At 46.3% G+C, this 11,989-nt stretch overlaps 2 protein-coding genes across 2 annotated transcripts in view; one reads left to right on the top strand and one right to left on the bottom strand.

Annotated features, from left to right (window-relative positions):
- LOC135831010 (protein MMS22-like) overlaps positions 1–3,285 on the bottom strand; it is a 48,739-nt gene extending 45,454 nt beyond the window's left edge. Inside the window, exon 1 of the mRNA XM_065343251.1 lies at positions 3,011–3,285. Coding sequence (XP_065199323.1) covers positions 3,011–3,083 — 73 coding nt within the window. The 5' untranslated portion in view covers positions 3,084–3,285. The remainder of the gene's footprint in view (positions 1–3,010) is intronic.
- A 269-nt stretch (positions 3,286–3,554) lies between these two features.
- On the top strand, positions 3,555–11,568 carry LOC135831009 (uncharacterized). Its single transcript, XM_065343250.1, has 9 exons — positions 3,555–3,773; positions 4,831–4,911; positions 5,157–5,287; positions 5,573–5,721; positions 6,145–6,335; positions 6,726–6,811; positions 9,124–9,169; positions 9,904–9,983; positions 10,655–11,568. The coding sequence occupies exons 1-9, from the start codon at positions 3,647–3,649 to the stop codon at positions 10,739–10,741; spliced, it is 978 nt and encodes a 325-aa protein (XP_065199322.1). The 5' UTR covers positions 3,555–3,646; the 3' UTR covers positions 10,742–11,568.
- Positions 11,569–11,989: the final 421 nt, after the last annotated feature.

The raw sequence follows: 11,989 nt of genomic DNA, 5'->3' as shown, positions 1-11,989 counted from the left end.
AGTGAAGAAACATCCAATATTGAAAAGGCGGAAAATTTAAACTGTCTCAATGAAATGCTAATGTACACCCATCAGACAGAAGAGTCAATCTCAAATTCTTCAAAACAACTCATTGCATCAATCAAGAAAGCATCACAGTTGGATCTGTGGAAGCTAACTTGCATGGCAGTTTGTCTCTCTTCAATATGTAAAGGCTCCACTGAAGCCAATTATCATCTCTTAACCATACTAACACCAGCACTACAGTGCAGGACGCTGCAATTCCAAAACTCTCGTACCTCCACATGTTTTTCCGCATGCTTGGTGCTCCACGGTAACCATGCATGCGTACCAGGGAGTACATGACAATGAAACTGGTTCATTGACAGTATGCATCAAAACATCATTGAATTTGAAGTGCTAGAACCAACGCAGAAACTCCCACAAGAAGATTGTTGCGAGAATTATACATACTAGCATGAGTAATGGTGCGAAAGGTCCTTTCTCATCGGATTTACCAGTGGCTTCTATTCTACAGGTTCTAATTTTGTATTCCTCAAAAAAATCGCTATTTTTTTAAATACACACACACATATGGAGCACACAATCTGCGCTAATATGATAGCCCTGAAACTAATACTGTCCCACATGCATGGGCACAGTTTTCAACACTGCTTATAATTCACTGCGACACATACTACCAACCCAACTGCACCAAGAGTGGCAAGAGTGGCAATGGAACTTACGTACTCTTGCCAAGACTCAAAAGCATACGACCACACCCCAGTATCGCTAACACCTCGGCACTCCCCTTTCTTCTTTTCCTTGTACATGTATATATACTGGCCAACAGCATCCCCGTGTTGCCTGATGATTGCAGTGAGCGTGAAACTCAGAATTGCAACAAACCAGGCCTTGTTCTACTGTTGTACTGTGTGCACAAACAGAGATAAATATAGATCCCATGGTGAGACTCCACATCCATGGCAGCTAACATAAGTTAGTTTTTGCAACAATGGTGTTGCGCGAGTTTCTGCGTTGGTTCTAATACTTCACTGTTGTTCTGGTTTATCCTACTACTACTACTACTGAGTCAGCTTCATTTTCATTTACTCCCTGATGAAGCACCAAGTCAAAAACGTGTTTGGAGTTGGAGTTTCGGAATAGCAGCAGTGTCCAAGACCGTGGTCATGGTGGTGATATAGGCGGCGGTATGGCGCCTAATTGCGGATAAGAGAGTAGGTGTCCACAAAACTGCCTATGGTAAGTGCCATGCAGGCATTCCATGCAGTCCAACAACCTGTGCTGATCAACATTCAAGCTGGAGTGCAAAGCCCGATCAGCTATATACATGTACGTGGAGGTTCTCTAGGTGATGTAAGAGGTCATGAATATGCTGCCTTATGGACTCCGTTCATCCACATTTGGGCAATTTGCCAACTCCTACTAAACGGTCATATGGATAATCAGTGGTAGATCGGTGAGCCTGGATATCCTTTACAATCAAGTGAAACGAGTAGAGCCTTTTCCAGGCTCTGCCGGAAAATTCAAAGATCAACTATCCGTGCAACACGGAGAAGACCGCTCCACTCATGTCCCATTTGTACATTGTCTGGATCAGGTGGAGTTGCTACACTCCGCTCGTCTTAATTCTGTGACGCGATGAGCGACGAGGGAAACGATCGAGAGTTTTTTCTGCAATTTTTTACAACGCAGGTCGCATCGCAGGAAGTTGAGCTGGGCTCAACTTCTGTGACGGGCGACGAGCAATGCACATCATGTTGTGTAAAGTACACACAACAATTATTCACCACTACATGTACTCCGCACACAAATCACTTTCTACACGGCAGGCACAAGTGACAGAAGTGCTCTGGCTCGAGTACGGTTTTGGACCGTGCGTGCCCTGCAGGATTTCGCTGCGATGTGCCGTGCATTGTGCATGGAAGACTCTGCGCGATATGAAAAACATTTTCGCTCGGCGCTAATTGCATCGCAGAAGTGATATTGTGCATCGTGCTCTACATTCACAATCGCACCTCCATTGAAGTGGGAAGAGTGAGACCTACTGGATACATAGACGGACAATTCACTGGAAGCATTTTTTTTCATTGTTGTCCTTATAGAAGCACGGGCGGAGATGAAGCTTTCACAACCTGTAGTCTTGTAGAAGCTGAATCAAGTGGAGCTGGTCCGAGTTAAGGCCATTTAAGACTCAGCTTTTCTGCATCATACGCGACCTTACAGATGGTCAAAGGGGCGACAAGATACTAGTAGCAATGATAACAATTATTCACGATGACCTACACGACACAAACACTTCTCTGTGAGAATGGTGTTATGCAGGCATACTTGTGATGTAGTTGATGTACTCGTCTGTTGTCAGTGATGCCAAATCGTCCGATTTATGGACACTGTTCGAAAATTCACCCTCCTTACGAAAAACCAGTCCAAAAGAAACTTTCCGATTTCGACAAAACGCCAAAATGTACCTGGTAAGTATGCGTAACAGTATACCGGTACCTGCAGCGTTTAGGTTGAATACAATGTACAGTAGTGATACTGAGTCGTACATCACATGTTACCAATACAGGCTCACACGAGGATGCCCCAATGTATTTGGTGTCTCTAATAAAGTAAACAGTGTCCGATTTTGGGTGAAAAACATTAGGCAGCACTGCGTTTCTACAGTATTGCAGTGTGTATTCACAGTTTATTTAAATTGATTATGAGAAATGGACTAAACCCAAATATGATAGACGAGATGAGTGACTGGGAACATGTTAACACTAAAAGGTAAAACGCTAAATAAAACGCTATAAATGATTGCCAGGTTGTATAATCCACGGTATTCACGCAGTCTGAAATACTAATTATATCCGGGGGTGTGCTTCTGCGTGCTAAATGTATTTCCTTTCCACAGAATGATAATTGGAAATGTGTGTTTCTGTCAAGAACGTGGTCCCTGGCTAATTCATAGTACTAGTACTTCACACAAAATGTTCTAAGCCTGACACAATATCCACCCTACCGGGAATTGCTTCTGGCCATTCATCTTCGTCCGTGATTCGTGGTCTTTTGGCCTTTGGCCCTTTCGAGAGCATTCTACATCATTAGCAGTAATGGGAGTACAAAGTCTGACTACAAAATCTTGGTGATTTCACTTTCATGGACGTATTACTACAGATAGTCCAGCGACTGATCAACCAAAAGAAAAGGGCCAAATCCACAGCGAAGTGGGCTAAACAATGCTCGTCAACGCCCCTTCTCTACAAGAACTTAGTCTTTGATGAGTTTGAAGAAGTGAGGAGCAGAGACAAAGAAAGAATAAAAGAAGTGGTTTTATTTTGATTTGGTTCGATTTCTTCCGAGTTTGAGACAAAAAAGGGGCTTCCCCTTGCCGAGCACCATTTCGTATTTCCGCGGGAAACTGCTTTTTTATGATCACTGCACTGCCATCCGGTAGATATCTACCAAGAGTACATGAAAACCATGACTGTACTCTTGTATCTACCCATGCCCAGCGTGCCAGCTGCAGCCAGATCTGTAGATCTACGACTGTAGATCTGCTGAGAGAGCTGAGCTTGGTGAGGTGAACAAGAAACAAGAAACGAAACAGATGTGTTCTCAGCAGTGGCAGTTTGCAGGGTCATACAGATCATAGCCTATGTTGACCGCTTCTGCCGATCCGAACGAGATGTCTCGTTCCGCTGAGGAAGCAGAAAAGGATCAAGCCATGCGCGTGCGACGCGAAGTTCGAAAGGGCTATCGAAATTTGCAGAGCGATGTTCACAGTAAGTTTGAATAACCACCTTCTGCCAGATTTGGTTTCTCTACACGCCTCCCACTGGTGAAGCACTGAAGGCCGAGGATGTTCGCTTACTACATGCAATCAATCCTATTCGTGGTTTTACACATATTTACAGTGTAAAGCACAGTACATGATAATTATGGTTATCGATGCTCAGTGGGAATCTGTTGTTGAGAATATGGAATTGATCACGATTATAAAACATTAGAATGGATGAATAAGATGCAGTGGACTGGTTGCATATAACCCTTCATCGTAGTGCAGTGGCTATAAGTTTGCTAGCGTCTACAAGACAACTTTAGTGTTCTAATTATCTGATGGCAAGTGGACAGCCTAGATTGCTGAATCAAGCATCAGACACCCACGGCTCATGATCGCAGAACAACAAAAAAAATGAACACAGCGGCAACTGAAAAGAAAAGCCAGAAAGACAACATGCACGAAGTACGAATCTATCCCCTTGCTCCTCGAGGAAAGGCAATAAAAAGTGCAGGACTCGCACGCCGATTTGTAATTTAACCAAAGCTCCGTCTACGCCTCCAAGAAACTCCTGCGAGTTAGCTGTGTGCCTTGCTCAACTTAATGTGCTGCAAGCCTGCCGCTATTTGTATTCCTTTGAAAACTTGAGGAGGCCAAAACCGCTCTACTATACGTAGGAGCATGCTGGTGCAGGCCCGCCGGAACCGGTCCGGCTGGTCAGGTTATCACCGGACCAACTTTTTGGCCACCAGCACATGTTGACTGCTGTGGAGGGCATGTGTACCCGCCATATCGTACACAAAGTATGAAAGGCCATGATACTACCGGACCAATCAAAAACTGCTTTCGGCAGTCCTGTGGTGTATGCGGGTACTTCAAACTTTCCAAAATCTTATCAGATATTTCGATGTATTAGCCTTGTATTCATGGCTAACTTTGATAGAGAACAACGCAGAGAATAGCGGTGCGATTTGAGTTGTGGGCTTTAGTCCAACCCATATTTGCTATTCATAGCCGTGTCTGATTCTTTTTGTATTCTCTCTACCGTATCTCTATTGCAGAACACAAGCACGAATTGGTACAGCCAGGAAATGAGGGACTCATCGGTCTGCTCGAAAATGCCCAGGTGCTCTCGAACAAAGGTTAGCTTCTGCAGTGCTGCTTAGCTGCTGGCTAGCCATGGGTGTACTGGCGTGGATGCGTTACGATATTACAACTTGACCAGTGTGCGCTTGCTCCCTCTAAAGCTTAAATTGATCTTTGTTGTTGTGCATGTGTGTGTGTATGTGCATGTGTGTGCATGTATGTGTATGTATGTGTGTGTATTTGTGTGCGTGTGTGTGTGTGTGTGTATTTGTGTGCATGTGTGTGTGTGTGTGTGTAACAGTCATGGCACCGGCCGAGGCGGTGCTCGACTCCAATCTGCTCAAATCGGTCGCTGCTATGGGCGTGGAGCAGGCCAGGAACCTGAACACCAGTCGCATCACGTTTGATCTTCAGGACATGGCCAAGAAATGTGTGAGGCCCAATGACGTGCTTGTTCACCTGTGACTTCCACGTGCACATGCTGCTCTGCATGCTACTTCTAGAAGGCTAGTACTAGTCGACTAGTCTCTATCTCGAAAGTAGAATGGAGACTTGTGTTGTTGTCAGTGACGCTTCTGCGACCATCTGGCATTTGTGCAAATGTTTAAACCAGAATTCTGCCTTGCCTTGGGTTGGGTTTCGGCAGCGTATTTACTAATAACTGCTTCAATGCATGCTTATGTAGTACAGTGTCTGTATGCATACTGCTTTGTGTAGGTACGTGTCATGGACGGTGCAGGGCGTAGTCTAGACGACGATGACCAGTCGCATGCCAATCAGCGCCGGCTCGCCAAGCTCGACTGGACCAAGCTGGACGAGGTGTGTGCACCGTGCCTGGTGCGCCGCTCTCCGGTCGCCTCGTTCATGTGAGTCCACTTGTGTACGAGTGTGGCTCCGTGTTTGACTGTATTGGCTTGTTTCAGCCAGTCAGACTAGCAATACACACACCCTCTACTGCCGTTAAAGTGTCTACGTGTACCACTATCTAGTCTGGTTAGTCTTGAAGGAAGCCCATTTCTTCAGTCGATATCTTTTCTGACACTTTGAAGTACAGTGCTAGTAGCTGTGTGATAGCAGTTCGTTTCCACCCGGTGCATGCCCCTGCTGAGTTTTATTTTATTTTATTTGAATACTTCTCACAGAGTTTGCTTTCGGTGTGTTCTCTGAAGTCCTCCCGTCCTTCTACATGTACTTGTCTCGTGGAAACTCCGAGTAACGGCGGAAAAAGATTTGTTTGCTTCATCGCTGTGTGATCATTGTACTTGTCTCGTAAAAAATCCCGCTGTCAGGTATGGTCCGATGGCGATAAAAGCCAAGGAACGCAAGCAAGCACAGCGCCGCCAGGCAGATAAGACCGACGAGAAGGTGACACCCACGCAGGTGGAGTCTGCAAACCAGTACCAGGAAACAACGACAGAGGAGGTCGCCAGGGTGGCCAAGTTTCTCAAGGAGACGTTGGAGGCGAATCAAGAGTATGAAGGTGAGCGCCGAGGCCATGGCCCTATAGAGTTTTGAGCTGTGGTCGTGTTTAGCCACCACCACCGCCGCCGCCCCGGTTGTGAGATCTCCTGGTCCTGATCATGATGTAGGCATTGGGTCTGTATAATAATACCTATGTTATGGTATCAGGTTCCTCTGTCAGAGCTTGGTTTCACTGAGCCATCAAACACCCATGGCAGAACACGGCTGCCTTGTCATCTTCTTTAAATCCTGGGTTGCGGCCATGGCTGCCAAATCCCGAGACGCTGCTGGCCAAGATAGAGCGCACATGGGATAAAAACTATGCCAGGCGTATGTGATCTATACTCGAGCCGACTCGAATGTATTGGTGGACTGATCTCTTTTGCTGCTCTCTATTGCTTCCCTGCAGCCGTGCCGTACTTTGAATTCGTCCTGAATCCCAATTCGTTCTCGCAGTCTGTGGAAAATATCTTTCACACGGCGTTTCTCGTGAAGGTAAATGGATGGGTATCGGCTTGGCTGTCTGTTCTTGCACGTGCCAGGCTTGCTAGTAGTGCTGAGCGCTGTTCCTTGCCTACGCTGAAGTGGAAATAAATCTGTACTAGGCTAATCTGTATGATTGATCTTGTGCAGTATCTACTGTTAAAAAGGCACGAGAGTACATGTGTGCTGGTCATGAAGTAAATTTCACGGCTTTATTACGTCAGGCCGTCTGTTCAACATCTGTAGGAGTGCTACCGTCACCACCGCGCTCCAGGATTGAGGCATCGGATGCAGCTCCTTAGTCGGTGAGACGATCAAATCAGACCCGCCACCAAAGTAGTCACTGAAAGACCACGTCCAGGTTGCCCTCATGCCAGGTCCCGGGTCACAAACGGACCCTTAGGCCTCCGCACATACGAAAATTGATCGTATACTTAGATCGTATTATGATCGATGAAGGTGCAGTCAAACGTTCGTAAGTCACTCAAACATGCCAGGTTTTCACAATCTCAAACATGCCAGGTTTTCACAATCTCAAACATGCCAGGTTTTCACAATCTCAAACATGCCAGGTTTTCACAATCTCAAACATGCCAGGTTTTCACCATCTCAAACATGCCAGGTTTTCACAAACTCAAACATGCCAGGTTTTCACAATCTCAAACATGCCAGGTTTTCACAATCTCAAACATGCCAGGTTTTCACAAACTCAAACATGCCAGGTTTTCACAATCTCAAACATGCCAGGTTTTCACAATCTTTTTCACTAGGTTAAAAGTATCTGTGAAGAAGGGTCAGCTTTCTAATGCAGCAATCGCCATGAGGTTCAGCTTTCTAATGCAGCAATCGCCATGAGGTTCAGCTTTCTAATGCAGCAATCGCCATGAGGGTCAGCTTTCTAATGCAGCAATCGCCATGAGGGTCAGCTTTCTAATGCAGCAATCGCCATGAGGGTCAGCTTTCTAATGCAGCAATCGCCATGAGGTTCAGCTTTCTAATGCAGCAATCGCCATGAGGTTCAGCTTTCTAATGCAGCAATCGCCATGAGGGTCAGCTTTCTAATGCAGCAATCGCCATGAGGTTCAGCTTTCTAATGCAGCAATCGCCATGAGGTTCAGCTTTCTAATGCAGCAATCGCCATGAGGTTCAGCTTTCTAATGCAGCAATCGCCATGAGGGTCAGCTTTCTAATGCAGCAATCGCCATGAGGGTCAGCTTTCTAATGCAGCAATCGCCATGAGGTTCAGCTTTCTAATGCAGCAATCGCCATGAGGGTCAGCTTTCTAATGCAGCAATCGCCATGAGGGTCAGCTTTCTAATGCAGCAATCGCCATGAGGTTCAGCTTTCTAATGCAGCAATCGCCATGAGGGTCAGCTTTCTAATGCAGCAATCGCCATGAGGTTCAGCTTTCTAATGCAGCAATCGCCATGAGGTTCAGCTTTCTAATGCAGCAATCGCCATGAGGGTCAGCTTTCTAATGCAGCAATCGCCATGAGGGTCAGCTTTCTAATGCAGCAATCGCCATGAGGTTCAGCTTTCTAATGCAGCAATCGCCATGAGGGTCAGCTTTCTAATGCAGCAATCGCCATGAGGTTCAGCTTTCTAATGCAGCAATCGCCATGAGGTTCAGCTTTCTAATGCAGCAATCGCCATGAGGTTCAGCTTTCTAATGCAGCAATCGCCATGAGGTCGGGTTATTGCGATATAATTCTCGACGATTTGGTCACAGCGAAATGCAAACTATTTTTGTCTCAGTGACTGTCCTTGAATGAGGGATTTTCCCTCTCCTGTCCTCTCCTGCTATTTCACCCCAGCACGCTTCGAGTGTGTGGGCAACATAATGAAAAATGCAGTGTGTATGATATTAGAGGCATGCGGTAAGGGAGAGGGAAACGGCTAACGAGGAGAGAATTTACTTGTGTATCTCTCTATCTTTCTCTCTCTGTATTTATCTATCTGTCTCTGGAGCATATTCCAGGCATCATGACGCTACCTGAATAACTTTGCTAGTGCAGAGTTGCGCTCATTTTATTTGTCACCGAGAGCTTTCTAGAGAGACCAAGGATGCGAAATCAACGTATCGGAACGAACAGCCATGTCCTGAAAAAGCTTTCCGTGTGACTTTTGATGGTGTACCGCGCCTGGCACAATCTTGTTTGGCCCAGGCTTTACTCTAGAAAAAGGATTAAAAAAATGCCAGGCCACACTCTCTTGAGCTCTTGACTGGACAACATGAACTGAGAATACCGAATGGACCATTAGGATGTGCTTTTTAGTTACCCATGTTGACGAGTTGCGTTTTCTTTTGAAAATGTTTTTACCAGGACAATGTAGCGTTCATCAAGTTTGATCAAGATGAACCGTTCATTGGTAAGGGCAGCATTCTGGTTCTCATCATTGTTGTCCTGGATACAGTGTACATGTACAGTAACACAGGCCGCAGAAGAACGGGCATCTCCGGTTCGGCCTACGTGTTGTATAGTGGGAGAGATTGCCGCTTCTTCGTTTCGTATTCTGTGCTTATGCATTCACAGACTACAGGCACACTGTGCATGCAGTGTTACATGAGAAAGCACGCCGAGTGCGTTTGATTACGCACTTGAATCGATCCATTGATGGAATCTCGTCGTTCGATTTCATGTCATGCGCCCTGGAATCGATTCGGAATCCATTCACCACATGGGGTGATTTGAATACTAGCCAGGGGTGATTCATGAGTGGATTCATGAATCGATTCGCGGACATAATCGAACACACTCACTGGTGTACATGTGCCTTCATCTTTGCTTCCCGCCTGGCACGTTGTGTGCCATTTCTAGCCTTGATGTTCTTCAGCATCCCGGTGCTACTGTGCATGTCTTGGGTTTGCAACTTTGTACACTAGTGGCCGCTGCAATCTGCCTTGTGTCGTTTGTACACTTTACCAAGCACAGTAATACGTCAACACATGCCGACTGTGCATCATCATGTAACGTCAGTGCCCCCGAATTGACATGGTTCGCTGCTCTGTGTGCTGTACGTGGTGGAAGGATGGTACCAAGCAAAAGTTTGTATTGAGATAATGGTTAGACATGTACTCTTTCTCTCTCTCTTTCTCTCGGCAGGACTGACCCAAACGAAAGATGCGAATGCTGAGGCAGCTCGCCAGCAATTCATCGTGGAGCTAGATATTGCGCTTTGGAAGGTCAGTTTTTGTGAACGTAGGAATGAGGAGTGGCAAGAACGAGAGCACTTGATCAGTCTCTTGGCTCTTTCCCTTCCCCACGCTTGCAGCTCAACCCTGCTGGCAGGGTGGGAAGATAACTTACAATGGCACTGACTGTAGATATACTTCTGATTTGAAAGTTCTGAAGTAGCTTTGCGTGGTATGGCGAATGAAAGGATTTTCATTTCCTCAAGAGTGGTGCATGCAACACGGTAGAACATTTCGTGGTTCATTTCAGTTATTGGTATCATCTACAATGTTGAATGCAGGAACTGACTCAAAAGAGAAAATCAACAGCACACAACTATACTTACACTGCTGACAGAGGGATGAAACACACCAGGAAATGAGTCCTCGTGGATATATTTCACCAAATGAATCCTTTGTCCTATGTACGCATCCTAATTCCAGCGATTTAAGGTCTGTGAGTGTACGTGTGTGTGTGTGTGTGTGTGTGTGTGTGTGTGTGTGTGTGTGTGTGTGTGTGCATGAGTGGCAGTGCAACATGCCTTGCCTTGTTTGTGTGTTTTGAAGTCAGTGTGCTGTGAACATGTTCCGTTTTGCCTTCCTTCCTGTCTGCTACCGGACACAGTGATCACTCTAGTCGTGTAACCATGATGTGTGTGTGTGTGTGTGTGCTCGCCTTGCAGGATCTTGTTGAGGTGTATGACATTCAAGAGCCATGCATACCGACCAGGACTGATCCTATGGACTCGTCTCAGCGTGAACAGCAGTAGCTTTCAGGGTAGGTGGCTTTGAAGTTTATGTGACCGTCGGTGCGCAAAGGCTCCAGGGCTGCCTGCTTCCTGGCTTGTTCCTACCCATGTCCGTAAGCCGATTCCGTTGTACATAGTATCACGTGCACATACGCTTCTTGTACAAAGCTCCTTCTATTTTTAGAGCCCCGCTCTCTGTGTATATGCCTCTGCCATGATACCGTAGGTATGTATTTTTATGAACTGCCAAACACATCTGGTTTCCTTCCTTCTGGTGCGAGTTAAACCCATAGCTATTTTACACGTCCTCCCTGTCTATCATGGCCTTTATACGGTAACGTTTCAGGCGTTTAGCGTTGCGTTCCAGCTGAGGTAAGCTGAGTTTAGTTGCATTGCGTTCAGGACCCGGTGCGGACTGCATCTGGCAGTGCAGGTGCAGACTATTGCTGTCCGGTTATTGCTAAAACAACGTGTGCTGCAGCGACAGTGTGCTAAATCATGGTGTTTCCCCACTCAGCTGGCTTCGACTACCTTAGCTGATCTGCTATTGACCACCTTAGAGTATTACCTTAGATGATCTGTTATTGACTAACGGGTGCTTGTGAAGTTACTTAGTTACCTTAGAGCTTCTGTTATTTTTTTTAACCTTTCCCACTTTTACAAGATCATGCCTGCACATGTACTGCTAATGGCTTGAGTGTTTTCTGACTTTTCCACTCTCCATTTTTAACCGAAGTTCCGTCTCTGCGTCGAGGAAACGCATGCTTGCTGGCTGTGTGCCTCGCTCAACTCACTGTGTTGCAAGCCTGCCGCTATTTGTATTCCTTTGAAGACTTGAGCCAACCAAAGCCGCTCTGCTGCACGTAGGAGCGTGCTGGTGTGTGTGTGTGTGTGTGTGTTTGTATGTGCCTATATGTCCGTCGATCTGGTATGTGCTGGTGTGTGCGTGTATGTGTGTGGACTCATATGTTGAAGTTAGTTGGTGACTGAACTGCCAAATCGAAGCTGCGTGAGACCGATGTTGCAGACGATGCAGCACTTTCATCATCTTGACATGATCAAAGTGTCCGAATCGTGCGTGCGGACTTCTACCGCTTCATGTCGACCATTCCCCCCCACAATACTCTGCTGGTCAGCATTATAAGCAAAGCTGCAAAAGGCACCTCAGCAAATGCCACTGTCATGCATGTTGTCACGGCAGCTAATGGGTAGAGGATTCAATTGGGGTCGTGCCGCGTATGGTGGCTTGGTATCTTTCACCACCATGCA

Source organism: Sycon ciliatum, chromosome 1 (genome assembly GCF_964019385.1).
Source record: "Sycon ciliatum chromosome 1, ocSycCili1.1, whole genome shotgun sequence".
Classification (NCBI taxonomy): domain Eukaryota; kingdom Metazoa; phylum Porifera; class Calcarea; order Leucosolenida; family Sycettidae; genus Sycon; species Sycon ciliatum.
Note: the sequence above shows the minus strand (reverse complement) of the source record. Positions and strands in the feature narration are given on the sequence as shown.